The sequence below is a fragment of the Thunnus thynnus genome, chromosome 18 (assembly GCF_963924715.1).
Source record: "Thunnus thynnus chromosome 18, fThuThy2.1, whole genome shotgun sequence".
NCBI classification, from domain to species: domain Eukaryota; kingdom Metazoa; phylum Chordata; class Actinopteri; order Scombriformes; family Scombridae; genus Thunnus; species Thunnus thynnus.
The window spans coordinates 13,485,908-13,503,795 of NC_089534.1; the positions used below are offsets into that span (position 1 = coordinate 13,485,908).

Sequence of the window (17,888 nt, forward strand, 5' to 3'; positions counted from 1 at the left end):
ACTTGCTGTACAAAGGCACACAGATATCAAGAGTCACAAAAGATTTATAGAGATTTTTTTTTACCCTAATATCGCAGCCAGCTCTCGCCAAAAGATATTAGATAATAAGAATAGAGGAATGATGCTTATAGTTGATGATTATTCCATCATTTATAGTATTAATGTTCATTTTATGATACATGAAGTATGTAAATGATTCACTCATCATGGCATCTAAGCATCAATCATTAAAATGTATCTGTAATTAAATCTGTGTTGGCTGTGACATAAAATATGTGTTTACTGTACGTACTGGCACTCGTATCTGTTATCCGCCTGTTAATTGTCCTAATTATGCCTCTAATGAATCTGTCTTGTGTGTAGGATGGTGTGTGTCGCCCTGATAAGCTCAGACAATTTGGAGTGGGAGAGGACTCAGTTGTGGGCCTTAACTTTCAAACTGATTCGAAAGATCATCGGAGGGGTGGACTACAAGGTCTCTGATTGCAAACACGCTCACACTTACACATGCACAGCTGAGACAGTTCCTCAACAAGCTCAATGAACAAACATTTCCTCTTGGGGTCTACACATTATTGTATTGTTTTTTATATGCAACAGATATTGCTGTTTGGAGACGGTAGTTAATAGAACAGTGAATTGACTCTTGCCAAGAAATTACAAAAGATGTAAAAACATTTGGAAGTATTTTAAGTTGTTACAATTTATTTTAAAAATGTATTTTTTATGTATTTTTTTCTTAAGACACTCTCTTCATTCTTATTAGGAATCATAAAATATTGTAATATGTATTTTTTTCTCTGTGTGAGAATTCCACCACCAGATATATTTCCATCTAAAGTGTTCTTGTGTGTGTGTTTCAGGGTGTTCGAGACCTGTTGAAAGCTGTACTGGATAAAATTCAGACCATTCCTACCACTATCAGCTCAGCTGTAGTACAACAGCTGCTGGCTGGCAGAGAGGTGTCTGCCTTTTTCATCTTTCTCACTACACACACACATTTGTACTATTTGTCCCTTATCAAATTTAATTTGTGTTTCTCTGATACCTTGTTTCAATAATGTGTGTGTGTGTGTGTGTACTCCAGGTGGTAGAGTATATACTGGACAGAAACGCCTGCCTGCTCCCAGCCTACTTCGCCGTCACAGAAATCAGAAAACTGTATCCAGAGGGACAACTGTCACACTGGGTAAGTGTGTGTTCCTTGTGTGTGTGTATGTTTGCAGCTGTGTCGGTGTGTATCTAACACTTTGCTTCATTCCTCTGTGTCCCTCTCTCATTTTCCAGCTGCTAGGCAGTTTGATATCAGATTTTGTGGACAGCTTCAGACCCACAGCCAGAATCAACTCTATTTGTGGTAAGAGACACATGAACGCACACACTGAAAGCTTACAAAATACTCACCAAAATATATCAAGTTTTTTCTTGTTTTGGCAATCGGATTGTTTCTTTTTTCACTTTTAATGAAGTCTGAACATCCCTTGCAGTGTTTAAAATCAACTGGTTTAAAGGGGGAAACGCAGACTTGTGATTTTTAGTAGTTGGCTAAAATACATAATGCAGCTCATGTACCGTATTTCGTGCGTGAATGTGTGTGTGCTCAGGTCGGTGCAGCCTGTTACCGGTCGTGAATAACAGCGGGGCCATCTGTAACTCCTGGAAATTAGACCCCACTACCCTCCGCTTCCCTCTGAGAGGCATGCTGCCATTTGACAAGGTAAACCGACGTACATAAACACTACACACGCTTATGCGCACACACGTGCACGCACATATGCAGTAACTATGTGTCCGTTTTGTGTGTCTAGGACCTGTTTGAGCCACAGACGGGTTTGCTGCGCTACGTGTTAGAACAGCCGTACTCTAGAGAGATGGTCTGCAACATGTTAGGACTCAACAAGCAGGTAAGTCACCTTCTTCTCGTCCCGCTTCTTTGCTTCTTTAACAGGGCCCCCTCCTACCCTCGCTCCTCCTATCCCTTTCATACCCCCCTCGTTGTTTAAAATTTTTGCCATCTCTTTTTTTTTTTTCCTTCTTCTTTTCTCCTCTTCTTCACCCTTTTCAATTCCTCTTTCTCCTCTTCCTCCTGCTCCCAGTTCTTTCTTCATTTTCTTCAAGTTTTCTTTCCTCGTCTTCTTCCCCTCCCCTCCCCACCTCTTCCTCTTCCTTTGGAAACCCTCTCCTCCCTTTGTTGCCCTGATAACACACCTATATAAGACCATATGTAAAGCAAGCCAATGCTGTGAGCTTGACCCATAATGCACCAGTAGTAGTTTGCCCTGTTGGGTTCACACAGTTTCAACTCAGCCCAGCTCACCGAGTGCAGCCATCTGTTGCTAAAAGAAAGCATTAATCAGCACCGGTCGCGGCTCTGATTTTGATTTTCTTCATAATTCAAATATAAATAAATGTCACAGAATCCAGTTTGCATGTTTTGAATCGGCTGAGTTGATGCTAACTGTGCTGAACGGACAGTGAACAGCCTAGCTCCTTTTAGTCACCACTTTCTGTTTCTGTCTGTCTCTCTTTTTTTTCCCCTCTCTGTTTCTTTCTCCTTCTTTCTTTGTTTCTCTCTCTTTCTTCTCTCTCTCTCTTTCTCTTGTCCTCTGGTTGTGTGTTGTGTTTGTCTGTCTCTCTGACATGCGCTCTCTAGACTCTGAACATTGCCCAGGTATGTCCTCTTCCCGGTCTTCCTGACCTACCAACTAACCAGCCCACTGGACGCTTAGCTTTTTAGGCACGCAGATGATGCCATCACTGTCCTAGAAATGGGGGAAACTGGAAAAAAAAAAAAAAAAAGGAAAACTTGAAATGGAGTAAAAGGAAATGCCACAGAGCTTGAGATGGTCACAGCAGGGCTTTATAGAGATACACTGAGTAGAGAGACAGATACGTCCAAATAAAGGGGATGAATGGCGGGCTGCAGGCAGGCAGCTGCAGGCGGATCAATGGGCAGACAGGCTGTTTACTGTAGCTGATAGAGTCATTTATCACGGATGATATTTTTCAGATACACTTTTAGCAACATTTATACTCTGCTTGGTTTCCCAACGTGGGTGTAATCCTCTCCTCTTCTTCTTCAGTTTGCTTCTCATGCTACAATATCTGCAATGAAATATATTAATCAAAGCCAATATTATCCGCCACTGTCTTTCAGTTCAAGGGAATAGCTTGTGTTAAGTTTTCAGGGCCTATTTTAACTATGGAATTTCATAATGTTTTTTGCAACATTGGTTTTGCTTGTTTAATCCTATTAGCTATTTTCTTAATTACATAAATTAGCCTCGTTGTATCCCTAACGCCCAGCGTCCATACATTTTTCATCTTATTGTATCTTGCAAGTGTCAGCTAAGCTCATTAACACTGAGACATTCCTTCATTAGATTCTCTGGATTGCAGTTTTTGTTATGAGAAAACGTATTTAGTTCCAGCTAAGTAACTGACATGAAGTATCTCTACCTTTGAACCCTGCTGTTGACATTTCAAGTCCTGCCGCACTGCATGTATGGATGTAGTCTGGTCCTGTTGCCTGTTGTTAGCGAGGTCCTCTTGTGTCTGACCTTATGCTGCTGCTTTGTGTTGTGCTGACCTGGGCAAAACTACTCTTTTATTCATAGTAAATAGTGCAGCAGTATTCTTTACTATCAACCAGCTGCCTTCCAATTCAAGCGACTATTCGATAAGTGTCAAAGAACTTGTCAGGCTGCCTTAAACAACAACATTTAAGTACAGTGTAATAGCAGGAAATAGTGTTGCAACGATTAGTCGATCGACAGAGAATCAATCAACTATTTTGACAGTTTATTAATCTTTTTTTTTTTTTTTTAAAGAAAAAACGTCCCAAGTCGTCAGATTCCACCTTCTCAAATGTGAATGTTTTCTAGTTTATTTAGTCTTCTGTGATAGTAAACTAACTATCTTTGGGTTATGGACTGTTGGTCGGGACAAAGAAGACATTTGAGGACGTCACCTTGGGCTTTGAGAAACAGTTATTGACATTTTTCATAATTTTCTTACATGACTTAACGATTAATTGAGAAAATAATCAACAGATTAATTGATAATGAAAATAATTGTTACTTGCAGCCCTATAGCAGGAAGCTTGTGCATTACTTTGTTGTATAATTGTGAAAAAAGTCTAGATGTAAATCTATCAGAGGGTTTTTCGGTAGTCCTAAAATAGGCTTGTCAGGTTTTTTTTTTAGCTTATATGACATATATCAAAGTTCTTTAAATGACTTTCTCTCACTGTCAGGTCTTCTACTTCCAATCTAAACTAACTTCTGATGCTTTGATGCTGCAGTACATTAGTTACCTTGATTTCTATGCAACTGGTGCCGTCCAGTAAATTAACTGCATTTGCATAGTTTATTATTTGCAACGCTCATGTTTTGCTAACATCACTTTGCATTCGCTTATAAATGTATCTACTCTCCAAAGTGTACCTCTTGTCTCTCCAGGTTAGAGATGGAGTGATATATTAGTTGTTGCTTGAATAGCAGGATATGAATTTAAATGTGCACAGGCAGCCTCAAAAGTAGAAGACATGACAAAGTGTGGTACATAAAGCCAAATGCTTCTCAGGCTCTTATTCCCGGTAAGCGTATAATCAGAGTTTTGCCCAGGTCGGCTGTTGAGTGATTCTGATTGGCTGCCTGATTGGATGAGTGACCTTTGACCTGTGTTGCGTGATGTTTTTTTTATTGATAATGCGCAATTAACAAAGGCCAACATGTGTTTGAGGCTTTTTGTTGGTTTGTTTCAGTTTTGTTACTCAGTTTTACTTCTTTGATGATATTTACTGAGCTTTAGCGCTTAATGAACTACGATCTGAGTCCACTGTGACTGAAAATATAAGGGAGATTTGATTTTTTTTTAATAAGCTTCTTATGCTAACCGTTAAATGATCCAAATAAATAAGGCATATATTGAAAGCTATCCTCTGAAGGTACTGAATGAATTGAAATGTTGAGATGACATGATTGCTGCTGAAATGTGCTTAATGTCCAGTTTAATTACCACGGCTATTTCCTCAAAAAGTCTAAATTATGCAGTGATTATGGGGGACAAACAGTCATGTTTGTTCTGAGCTCCTGGAATAATCGTGTTTATATAATTTAGCTCAGAGAAAATGATGATAAAATCTTGGCAGAATGTAGTTCAAGCCATGATGGTCTTCCATGTCTTTAGCAAACAATAAGACTCTTTTGGTTTGTAAAGCTTTTAGTTATTTTCAACAGTTGAGATTTGAAATGAAACTCAATGTTAAATTCAAGAAATCAGCTGTCAGTTACAGGTAGACGACATGCTCAGTTGCAGTTGGTTTGGTTGTCAGTAGTCAGGTTTGTTGGTGTGTGAGTTTGGATTATAAACCAGCCACAGATGTGGTTTTACTGTTGTTAACACACCAGTTTGTGAACTCTGTAAGCAACAGGGCCGTTTCTTTTTAGACAGAAGATGTGCTTGTGCTTTCTCTTTTTCCTCTTTCTTTTTCTCCGTCTTTCTCTCACTCTCTTTGTGCGAGCATGCGTGCGTGCGTGTGTGTGCGTGTGTGTATGTGTGAGTGTGTGTGTGTGTGTGTTCGGGTGCAGGAGAAGAGAAGTTGTACTGAAGGCTAATCAGCCTCACAGCTCCTCTTCTTCCTCCCAATCACACCACCTCCTCCCCCCCTCCCCCACTTTGGAACCTGTTAGCGTGCATGCCTAATTGTGTTGCTGCTCTGTTTGGTTGGGTTTGGTGTTCAGTGCTATGCCGTGCTGTTCTGCACCATGTTGTACTGCTCTGTGCTGTGCTGTGCTGTTTGATTCCTTGCTGTGCTGTTTGATTCCTTGCTGTGCTGTGTCCGTGCCCCCCCGATATGTGAAAAGGGCTCAGTTAAGTCCTACCAGTGGTAGCCAATGCAGAGATCCTCGCTCCTTCCGCTCTGTCACTCACTGGTAAAATTAAGTTTCCCACCCTGGGTAATTACAAAATATCTAACATTTTTCTTATTAAACAAATGGAAAGACCAGAATCTTATTGCATGACATTATAACTATGGTGATATGTCTGCAAATAGGTGTCACAAGATACAATTAAACTTTTTAATGAAACTCAAAAAGTGAGGTCTGTAGATAACGCTTCAATCCATGAACATTAAACCATTATATGGCCTAAAGTTAGGATTCACACTTCTAATCAGGCAGAAACTGCAGTAAACCAATCACTGACTGGGGCTTTATGATCCCATTAACCAACCTCCTTTGTCTCCCCCTCTTTTCATTCTCCCTCTCATCCATTTTTCTTCCTTCCTTCCCTTTCTTTTTCATCATAAGCCCCTTTTTACACATGAAACTGACAACCTTTATAGGGTTTATATACGCCAGTGAGGTTGTAGAGTTTGTAATTCCTCTGTATTTTGTCCCTGCATGACACGATCATTGCATATAAACTGCTTGCATATGACTTTTTGCTATGCTCAGTTTTATTTCTGCGATCTTTGCGTGGTAACGCAGTTGAAAGCGCAGCGTGATTTGATTGCCCCAGGTAATTTTAACGCATACATTTACAATTTTTACATTACCTTTTCACGATGTCCACTTCACACGTTAATGTTCTTGGATGTCGTAACGACCCACAAAGACATGAACTCTTTTTCTTTTTAAATCCACCTTAGTGTCTGTAAGGAAGCTGTGACATTTTTCATGCCTCCCCCGGGGAAATTTTTATCACTTTTATTTTCTCTGGCACTGTGGCTAAAAATTTATGATACTCTTACAAAGTCCTGAATTGGCAAATTATCTAAGCTTTTTGCTCTGACACTTGAGATCAAGTTACAAACGTGATAAATTACTAGAACATTAAGGGCTAAGAGATCAATGTGGGAATGGGCCGACAGTCAGTTGCATCCAGTTGACAGAGGCAGGAAGGAGATGTCCTGCAAGCAAAGGGAAAAGGTTTTTTTTTTTTTTTTTTTTTTTTTAAGTTAATTTCAAACAATTGTTGGAGCATCTATTAACAAAACTTTGCATGTAAAGTAATTAAATGATGATCTTATTCTCTCCCTCCCTCTGTCTTTCTCTTGTCTCCCCTCCTTTCCCTCTGTCTTTCCACGTTTCCTTCCCTACTTTTCTTTTCTGTCTCAATCTGTCTCTTTCTGTCCCTGGATACCCCCCCCCCCACCTCACCCCCCTTTTTTTTCTATTCCTCTCTCTCCTGCCCACTATTTTCTTTATCCTTTAACACTTCCCTCCTACCCTGCCAGCATAAGCAACGCTGCCCCGTGTTGGAGGAGCAGCTGGTGGACCTGGTGGTCTACGCCATGGAGCGCTCGGAGACCGAGGAACACTTTGACGCAGACATTGGAGGAACTAGCCAGTTGCTGTGGCAGCACCTCTCCTCCCAGCTCATCTTCTTTGTGTTGTTTCAGTTTGCCAGCTTCCCACACATGGTGCTGTCGTTGCATCAGAAGGTAAGGGGGAAAGTGATAAGAGGTGTAAGGGTGAGCTGATAATCCCGCTAATGGATTGGAGTGCAGTGATGCAGATCGAAAACACAAGAAAATATGTATCTACCACGCCACTTGAAGAGATGGTCTTTTGATATCATTGTTCCTGCTAAAACATAAATTAAATGGATGTATAAAACATGAAACAAACCACACGCAAATCAAACAGCTAGACCGATAAATCAGATAATGTTGGTGTATATGTCAGTTGATAAGTAGAAATTGCCAAACTAGATGTGAGGTAATTTAGAAACGGTGCACCTGTTACTTAGTTTGTTCACCAGAGAGCAGAGACAGGTTGGTTTTTCAACTGTAAATGGTCCTGCTGCAGAGCAATAGTAACATAAAGTAGGAAGCTGGTACTAAAAAGACTAACTTTGAAATGTAACCATTTGATTTGACTAAGTCGGACTGCTGAAATCTTAAATTAGCTTTTGCTGAACTTTGGAATACATTTTTACATAGATTGAGCAAAGACTGTGGATTTTGTCCCCATCACTTACTGTACAGGCTTTAAAGAGGGGATCTTTTTTGGGGGCCAGTATGAACAGGAGAGCAAAAACTCTTTCAATATATGTATATGCATGAGAGTTTTGTTTTATGACAGACTTGGAAAAAACGTGTACCTACCTTTTTTATTGTGAACTATCAGCACCAGGAAATGTTTTGTTTGCATTAGCATTAACTTAATACAGCTTGGATTCGAAGAGCGTGAAGAGTCAACAGTGAGGCTGATAACAATGAGATAAGACTACTAACTGTAACACTGGATTACAAACATGCATTGTTTCCTGTGAATCCCTCATGTGTAGGTAGGGAATTTGAATCTCTCTCTCTCTCTCTATTTCTAGCTTGCAGGTAGAGGTCTTATTAAAGGGAGAGACCACCTGATGTGGGTCTTGCTGCAGTTCATATCAGGAAGCATTCAGAAGAACGCCTTAGCCGACTTCCTGCCTGTCATGAAGCTCTTTGACCTGCTGTACCCAGAAAAAGAGGTACATGACCGCCAAGACGTTATTTTGGTGTATTCAAAATGTTTATTATGGTTATTTTTTATCAATGGCAGTGGTATCAACATAGTTTCATTTCATTTCTGTAAATGTTTCCTACATTCATTGAAATTGTGCTTGTTTCAGCAGTTGCAGTACTAGTAGTGTTATTATTGGGCTGGTGGTGGTCAATTAAAGCTCTGAAGGTAACATCATCAGATTTATCCGTGTTTTCTCTTCCACTTCAGTGCATTCCAGTTCCTGACATTAACAAGCCCCAGTCGACTCATTCCTTCGCCATGACGTGCATCTGGATCCACCTGAACCGCAAAGCTCAGAACGACAACTCTAAACTACAAATACCCATACCGCACTCTCTGAAACTACACCACGAGTATGTATCTTTTTAAAACATTGTGTCCTGAAATATGTATTTACTTCAATAAATTCCTCAAATCTCTACACCTCCATAACTGTACCTTCTTCCCTTCCTCTTCTCTCTTAGGTTTCTCCAGCAGTCGTTGCGTAACAAGACCCTGGGCATGTCCGACTATAAGATCGCCCTGCTCTGTAATGCCTACAGCACCAACTCTGAGTGCTTCACACTGCCGATGGGCGTCCTGGTAGAGACCATCTACGGAAACGGAAATATGAGGATCAACCTGCCCGGCACCAACTGTATGGCATCAGGATCTGTCACCCCGCTACCCATGAACCTGCTGGACTCACTCACTGTACATGCGAAGATGAGGTGGGAGGAACAAATGGAAGATAAAAATCAGATGCTTTTTAATGTTTAGAAGGATATATGATGCATCAGACACATCATTTCTTAAATCAATTGTTCCTGCCTTCTTTTGCTTCTTTCTGTCTGTCCAGTTTGATCCATAGTATCGCCACGCGGGTCATAAAGTTGGCCCATGCTAAATCCAGCATCGCCCTGGCCCCTGCGCTGGTCGAAACATACAGCAGACTGTTGGTCTACATGGAGATCGAGTCCTTGGGCATCAAAGGATTCATCAGTGAGTCACAAAAACATTTTATTTCACTGAAAATATCTACTGTGTTGAAAAGTAGTCAGATACAAAAGGGACAAAGTGTGTTTTTTTCTTTTCTTTTTAATTCCTCATTTCAGAATCAGATCATTATGTTCCTCAGAGGATAATAGTCGTCTCGCACGCAAGAAGAACAGATTAACAAGCAGGGTGAGGAGGAAGAAAGCAGGAAAAAGATTTGATCAACCTCAGTGTGTTGTATACAGTTTCATAGCTTTAATCAGGGTAAAGCAGGCTAACAGACACGCTTATAAGATCAAATAGACTGAATTAAATACAAAGACATATTTAATGAGGCATCAAAGCTTCAGCAACAAAATAGTCAAACAGCAGATGAATTATTTATGAAAAGCTTTACATATAATAATTGGGGTTGTTATATGTGGGGGCATATGACAGCGACTCATCAGCCACACACTTCTCCGTTCTCTGTTAAAGAGCGGCTGAGATTGACACTAAAATGAGAATTGCTTGTCCACCTTAAATGTCAGTCCACCTTAAGTGAGCCTGGTCAAGTTAAGCTAACGCGTTGTTGCTAACTTCGGGGCTAACCCCCTTCGATAGATGACTGTTTTCTTGAGGAGCTGCAGCATTTATTAACTGACACACAGCCTGTACTGTACTTTTAATGCCAGATTGACAACTTACTGCTAAACTTTTCCACTGCTCCGCTCGCGTTCACATCATGTGTCTGCCGCTCGCCCTCTGCGCTCGCGCAACTACACGCGCACATTTACACACACATACACACACACACACACGCGCGCGCGCTACCTTATTCCTTAACGGAGCAACGCTACTCTTGCAAAAACACATAGATGTCCTTTGAAGAACGAAGAGAGTGAGAATGAATGAATGAATGAATGAATAAAGGGGAAACACTGTATTTAGAGTCTTGTTAATTTAAATTGAAGTTAGTTTGCCTTGATGATGACATTTGGTCCCAGAGTGCAGTGGACATAGATTAATGTGCATATTTTATACATTATTAATGAACTCAGAGGTCATTATTTCAGTGAAATTTAAGGAAGCAGCAAGTTAATCACAGTTACGCCATTAAGTTTTTAAATAATTAACATTCTTAATCTCGAAGCATGAACATCATTACAAAAAAAAAAGAAATATCTGTCTCTCTAAAAAGAATTTGTATTCAGTCATCACTGCTCGTCCTCTGGGTTGAGCAGACTGGCTCTGAACATTTGTGTTTAACATTAATTTGTCTCAGACAGAATTTGTCATAATTTTCAAGCAGACACATGCTGATTAATGTGAACGCTTCTTATCTGTTTAGGCCAGTTGTTGCCCAACGTGTTTAAGTCTCACGCTTGGGGAATCCTTCACACGTTACTGGAGATGTTCAGCTACAGGATGCATCACATCCAGCCGCACTACAGAGTCCAGCTACTGAGTCATCTACACAATCTGGCTGCCGTGCCCCAGACCAACCAGAACCAGCTGCATCTATGGTAATGTAGACGCACACTCACATATATCCCGACACACATCAGTTTAAACCAAGATAAGATTAGATTGTTCAAGTAAAAAGGTTGTTGCCTAATGCAACTTATATAAAACAAACAGCTACTCTTTGTTTGTAGTGGACTTCGATTTGAATTAATCATCAGCGCTTTGAAGTGAACTTGAGCTGTGTACAGTAACAACAGGGTGACTCAGGATTTATAATCCTGTTTCATTAATCAGATAAGTTGTTCTTGTACGGCTTTTTGTATCTAGACATTATGTAATACATTATTTAATTGACAAAGTTGTCTTCTTTTGTTAAATAAGAAACATGTTCCAAAAAAGATATGTTTTATATTTCTCTAAGCTATGAATAAAAGTGACCGAAACTCAGTTGTTGTATCTGCACTAGGGCTGCAACGCTAACAATTATTTTTATTATCAATTAATCTGCTGATTATTTTCTCAATTAATCGTTTTGTCTATAAAATGTCAGAAAATAGTGAAAAATAATCCCGTAGAGCTCACGGTGATGTCTTTATATGTCTTGTTTTGTCTGATCAACAGTCAAAATTCCAAAGATATTCAGTTTCCTGTCATGTAAGACACATAAAGGTAGCTAATCCTCAAATCTGAGAACCTCTAACCAGCAAATATTGATGACTAAATTGTTTATTCGATTATGAAAATAGTTGCCGAAATAGATGGCATTTAGAGGCTGATGTATGCATATAGATGACATCACCGTAGTCAAGGACCGACAGAAGAATCGCCTCCACCCCTCTCTGCTTTCAGAATGTAGGAAAACAGGCCGTATTTCTATACAAAAAGCTCAATTTCATCCTCAGTTTATCAATTAAAACTGAAATATGAGCTTTTAAGGTAAGTTTGTCATCTAACCAGATGCCTAAGTACTTATATCTGTGGACTCACTCAATACAGGTTCCATCAATAGTGACTGTTGTAAAAATTTGGAAGGTCTGACGTTTTCCTTTTAGAAAACATGTATGTCAAAACTTGAGTTTCTGTCAATCAACTAATCCATTAATAGACTAATCATTGCAGCTTTACTCCGCTCTAGTATTGAAAAATGTCAAATGAGGTCCAGTAATAACATCAAAACACCACAAACTACAGATTCAGAAAAGGATCAACTCCTTGCTAACACATTATAAACTTATCTCCATGTCTTTGCGTCTCTTTCTTCAGTGTCGAGAGCACAGCTTTGCGTTTGATCACAGCGTTGGGTAGTTCGGAGGTGCAGCCTCAGTTCACTCGCTTCCTCAACGACCCGAAGACGGTTCTGTCGGCCGAGTCTGAAGAGCTGAACCGAGCCCTGATCCTCACCCTGGCCAGAGCCACACACGTCACTGGTAAATGGATTTACCTTAGTTTTCTCTTCTCTTAAGGTCCTAGATGCTTCTAAAGGTCTTTTTCTTTCATGCTTCATCCGGTGTCTTCCTGATCTCTCACTTTTCTGTTCCTATATTCTCTTAAATATATTTTTTAAGTTGTTATGGTCACCTGTTTTGTCTCTGTTTGCAGATTTTTTCACAGGGTCCGACTCCATCCACGGGACTTGGTGTAAAGACATTCTCCAGACCATCATGGCCTTCACACCTCATAACTGGGCTTCACACACCCTGTCCTGCTTCCCTGCTCCACTACAGGTGCACAAAGGGTCACTTTTGCATGGATGAAAATGGGGAAAATGAAAAACTTATTTTATTCTCACTCAATCCACATTCTTCCCACCTCTCTACCTCTTTCTCTCAGGCGTTCTTCAAACAGAACAACGTTCCTCAGGAGTCCCGTTTCAACCTGAAGAAGAACGTGGAAGAAGAGTACAGGAAGTGGAAGTCCATGGCCAATGAGAACGACATCATTACCCACTTCTCCATGCAGGGCTCACCCCCTCTCTTCCTCTGTCTGCTGTGGAAGATGCTGCTAGAGACGGACCACATTAACCAGATAGGCTTCAGGTCTGGTGCCACCATTTAAATTATGTCTAACTTAGAACCAACTGCTAACTGCTGCCAATTGATGAGCTCACCATAAACTGATTTTGCGTCCCTCAGGGTCTTGGAGCGTATCGGGGCTCGCGCACTGGTGGCTCACGTGCGCACATTTGCCGACTTCCTCGTCTATGAGTTCTCGACTTCAGCCGGTGGACAGCAGCTCAACAAGTGCATCGAAATACTCAACGACATGGTCTGGAAATACAACATCGTCACCCTGGACAGACTCATCCTGTGTCTGGTGAGGACAGATATACATACAGAGAAATATACGGTTATTTAGTGTATAACTTCTCCTGTAAATATGACAATGTGGCATGTTGCTCCTCTCTCCTACCTCCAGGCGATGCGTAGCCATGAGGGCAATGAGGCACAGGTGTGTTACTTCATAATCCAGCTGCTGCTGCTAAAGCCCAACGACTTCAGGAACCGAGTCAACGATTTTGTCAAGGAGAATGCTCCTGAGCACTGGCTGCAGAGTGACTGGCACAACAAGCACATGAGCTACCACAAGGTACACATTAAACACAAACACACAAGTGATGTTTTGTTGTCTTTAGATGTTAAAAAAGTTACACCACGGACAAATTTAAAAGTTATGTTCTACTTTATCTGTGTTTAGATACATATAGCTCCTAGAGAAGGGACACACCGCAGGTTTGGAGATAATAAATCTATGTTCTTATGTTTAAAAATTAAATATTTACTTGTCGTTCCCCTACCAGAAATACCCAGAGAAGTTGTACTTTGAGGGTCTTGCAGACCAAGTCAACCCTCCCATGCAGCTCCAGCATCAGTACCTGCCCATTTACTTCGGCAACGTGTGTCTGCGCTTCCTTCCTGTCTTTGACATCGTCATCCACCGCTTCCTGGAGCTCCTTCCTGTCTCCAAGTCGTTGGAAACACTGCTGGATCATCTGGGAGGGCTGTACAAGTTCCACGGTGAGTAATGTCTGCAAATGTAAGGAATACAGACAAGAATACTGCACATGTTTGTAAAGAGGGGTTTAAGGGTTCATCTCCAGGGATGTGAATGCAGTTTATAAGCCATTGTTTTGTATTTACTGTTGTGTTTGTGTGCAGACCGTCCAGTGACCTACCTCTACAACACCCTTCACTACTACGAGCGACACCTGAGAGACAGAACCAACCTGAAGAGAAAACTGGTGCATGCCATCATGTCTTCGTTGAAGGTAGGCAGAGCGAGATGAAGGAAGAAAGGAAAAAACAAACACCCATTTTTTTATTATTTTTTTTAAACTGGCACCAGTTCGTAGTTTGAAATGGATTTATTTTTCTTTATTGAACAGGACAACCGAACCCCAGGTTGGTGCCTTAGTGAAACGTATCTGAAGTTTGGCATGAACCCCAGAGAAGACAACGTGTGGATCCCTGACGACACCTACTACTGCAAGCTGATTGGACGTCTGGTGGACAATATCCTTTTATTTATCTTTCTCTCTTTGTAGATGGATCCATCACTGCTCTCTAACTGACTCTCCTGGTGGCAAATAAAGGATAATGGGCCTTTGGGGTACTTAAACAATATATTGCTGATAGTACTAGTCTCCCCCAATGCTTCTTAACTTTAAACGCCGATGCTAATTACTTTAACTTCTGCAGTAAAGTCAGTCCCGGTTCATTTATTGCAGCCAATGTAGCTCTCACAATAGAGAAGGTGGAATCTGTTCTAGTGGCTCATGGACTGACAAACATACAGAATATAAGCATCTAATCACTTCCTTGTGCCGTGACTTTCACCCTCCTTAACCCTCTCTCACCCATGGCGGGAAAGTCACCTGGCCCGTTCCCCAACTGTGACTGGAGGTTCAACGAGTTCCCCAACCCTGCAGCGCACGCCCTACACGTCACCTGCGTGGAGCTGATGGCTTTGGCCGTGCCGGGAAAAGATGTCGGCAACGCTCTGCTCAATGTGGTGCTAAAGAGGTACGATAGAAAAAACATCTTTTAAAGAGTTTAAAGCTCTGATTTTTTTAAAGAAGAATGGCAGTGAAACTATGCTTTTTGTAATGATACAGATTATTTTGAGCACTTTGATTGTGCGCTCTGATGATGTGTGTGGGTTGCAGTCCATTAAAGTATGAATCACTGTTCTCCCTTTACCTTTTAGCCAACCTCTTGTTCCCAGAGAGAATATCACAGCCTGGATGAACGCCATTGGACTTGTCATCACTGCACTGCCTGTAAGAGAAATGCCACACACTCACAAAAGATCATCCCAGTCCTTCATTTTATGATGAATTCACATCTTCTTTGAACATTTGCTCAATATGGCCACCTCCGCTCTCCTCTTCTAGGAACCCTACTGGATCGTTCTCCACGACCGCATCGTGTCTGTGATTGGATCTCCGGCGCTGACGTCAGAGACGGAGTGGGCCGGCTATCCCTTTGCCTTGCTGGACTTCACAGCCTGCCACCAGAGCTACAGCGAAATGAACTGCAGTTATGTGCTAGCGTTAGCACACGCTGTCTGGCATCACTCATCCATCGGACAGCTGTCTCTGATTCCCAAGTGAGGAAGTCTTTCTCATTCTCTGTCTTCTTACTCTTCTCTCTGTCTTCATGTTTCTCTTTTCCTTCTGTTTTTATGTCACTAGTCCTCCCACATTTGTTTATGAAACTGTGTGTGTTTGTGTAGATTTCTGTCAGAAACACTGAAGCCCATCGTCCAGACAGAGTTCCAGTTACTCTACGTGTATCACCTGGTCGGGCCGTTCCTGCAGCGCTTCCAGCAGGAGAGGACACGATGCATGTTGGAGGTAAAGATACAAGTTTGCAATTTCAATAGTTTTGAAAAACTTTTTGTCATTTTGTCTGTGGTTATTAAATACATATTGTTTTCCTCTTTATGTGTATTTCAGATCGGCGTGGCCTTCTACGAGATGCTCCAGGCGGTGGACCAACACTGTCAACATCTTAGCTACATGGACCCAATCTGTGACTTCCTCTACCACATCAAATACATGTACACTGGAGATAGTGTGAAGGAGCAGGTGAGCCTTTCTGTGTGTGCGTGTGTTTGTGTGTGTGTGTGTTTTAAATAGAAAATTAATCATCAACTTGAAAGCACATAACCAGTTTTATTACTTTGATAGGTTGTCATTATAGCTTTCTGTTTCAAAAGAACAGTAGACAGTCATAAAGGTAAGAGAAGCACACAAAATAAAAAAAAATAAAAAAGAGGGAACTGATTAAAAATACTAAAACTGGAGACCTTCATCATCCAAACATCACGTAAGGTTACATCCGTGAACTCGCTGCTCTTCGGGAGACAGTTTTTGTTTCAATTTTCCGTATTTAGTTTGAGTCTGTCACCTTCTGTGCTGCAAGACGACTCACCACCGGTGTCCAGACCTGACAGCAGAGTTAATTAGAGGAGATGAAACTAGCTGCACTTTGTGCTCGAGGCCAAGATGAGTGTACTTTTAATGGGAATGTCATTGATTTTTTATGGACAAAGCTGCTATTGGCTTATAGAACGAGGCTCTAGTTATACGTGTTGTTGTTGAGTGCTGTGATTCACAACAATCGAGTATGTAACATAAATGAATATGGTACGTGCTGAACTGGTAATTACACTGTACCTTAATTTGATTTAGTCAGTCAGAGAATCAGTTTAAACCAAAACAACCTCAAACAGAATCATTTTGTTGTTTTTCCTAAACTGTTCCATTACAGTCTCTCCCTAACTCAACCCTCATATGATTATTGATATATTATTCTTCCCTATCTTGCCAATCCATCCATCCGTCTACATCTGTGTGTGTTCATTTTCTCTTCCTCCTTTTCTCTCTAGGTGGAGAAAATCATCATGACTCTGCGTCCGGCCATGAAGCTGCGTCTGCGCTTCATCACGCACACCAGCAAGATAGAGACTTCATCATCAGCTGCCGCTGCCGCCGCCGCCGCCGCCGCTGCCGCCGCCTCCTCCTCCTCCTCCTCCTCCTCCGCCCCCACAGCCTCCTCCTCCACCCCTCAGCCCTCCTCGTCCTCCTCCTCTTCACTCTCGTCCTCCGCCGCCGCTGCCTCGCCCTCCTCCACGCAGCACACACACACACCTATGTAGGCGGTAAACGCAAACAGACGGAGGTGCAATCATGACAGTGGACGGTTCACACACACACACACACACACAAAACCAGACGTACTTTCAGAAACATTTTTGTGATTAGTTGTTTTCTTGACTTGGATTTTGCTCGAAATATAAATGTTGATTGTACTTTCACAAACTAGAACCCCGGAGGGCTGATTGTGTTTCCTGAGCATGAGTCTTGTTCATAAGTGCATATAAACATCCTTTTTCCCAGAATCTCAACTCACAAAATAATAAATCCAGGCTGATTTTGTTGTCAGAGAATATTAAAATGAATTACTTCGACCTGACACAGAGGTACCAATATATGAAGCGTCTTCAGCAAAAAGTCTAGTGAATTATCAGGTCTGGTATCTATCAGACAGCAGCTCTGTCAGCAGTCAGGTGTCTTAAGGAGAATCCCATAATGTAGCTTATTTCTGTTATTGTCATGACATTTTTATTTTTCTGTTTGTAGTCAATTTTTTATATTGTATATTATTATTATTACTTCATTAAAAAAAAGATTTTGGTATCCCGGGTTCAGCTTTTTTATTGATGGTTCCTCCTTACTAAGCACGAGTAAGCAACAGGAAATTACAGAAAATAAGTCCCAGGATCATGTTTCAAGTTTAATGATTTTGTGTGGTTTCACAGTTTATCCCATTTTTGTCTTCATTGTTTCCAAATGAAGTTTGTCTTTTCTTGGCCTGTAATGTCTTTTTTTTTTTTTTTTGCCCTGGACTCATGATAACTTTAGCCTGCTGTCGGACTGGGTGTGAACAT

General features: G+C 41.2%; 1 protein-coding gene across 2 annotated transcripts in view; it reads left to right on the top strand.

Annotated features, from left to right (window-relative positions):
- Positions 1-17,637, top strand: part of med23 (mediator complex subunit 23) — a 19,170-nt gene extending 1,533 nt beyond the window's left edge. Inside the window, exons 5-31 of one of the 2 annotated variants that reach the window (XM_067572049.1) lie at positions 364-475; positions 864-962; positions 1,088-1,189; positions 1,288-1,357; positions 1,605-1,717; positions 1,809-1,904; positions 2,654-2,671; positions 7,244-7,450; positions 8,338-8,481; positions 8,724-8,869; positions 8,981-9,226; positions 9,355-9,497; positions 10,822-10,996; positions 12,201-12,364; positions 12,537-12,661; positions 12,768-12,973; positions 13,070-13,250; positions 13,353-13,523; positions 13,735-13,951; positions 14,093-14,202; positions 14,320-14,446; positions 14,791-14,956; positions 15,141-15,213; positions 15,328-15,542; positions 15,669-15,789; positions 15,892-16,023; positions 16,827-17,637. In XM_067572049.1, the coding sequence (XP_067428150.1) occupies positions 364-475; positions 864-962; positions 1,088-1,189; positions 1,288-1,357; positions 1,605-1,717; positions 1,809-1,904; positions 2,654-2,671; positions 7,244-7,450; positions 8,338-8,481; positions 8,724-8,869; positions 8,981-9,226; positions 9,355-9,497; positions 10,822-10,996; positions 12,201-12,364; positions 12,537-12,661; positions 12,768-12,973; positions 13,070-13,250; positions 13,353-13,523; positions 13,735-13,951; positions 14,093-14,202; positions 14,320-14,446; positions 14,791-14,956; positions 15,141-15,213; positions 15,328-15,542; positions 15,669-15,789; positions 15,892-16,023; positions 16,827-17,096 (3,949 nt within the window). In that variant the 3' untranslated portion in view covers positions 17,097-17,637. The remainder of the gene's footprint in view (positions 1-363; positions 476-863; positions 963-1,087; positions 1,190-1,287; positions 1,358-1,604; positions 1,718-1,808; positions 1,905-2,653; positions 2,672-7,243; positions 7,451-8,337; positions 8,482-8,723; positions 8,870-8,980; positions 9,227-9,354; positions 9,498-10,821; positions 10,997-12,200; positions 12,365-12,536; positions 12,662-12,767; positions 12,974-13,069; positions 13,251-13,352; positions 13,524-13,734; positions 13,952-14,092; positions 14,203-14,319; positions 14,447-14,790; positions 14,957-15,140; positions 15,214-15,327; positions 15,543-15,668; positions 15,790-15,891; positions 16,024-16,826) is intronic. The other variant, XM_067572050.1, reaches the window with a different exon arrangement.
- Positions 17,638-17,888: the final 251 nt, after the last annotated feature.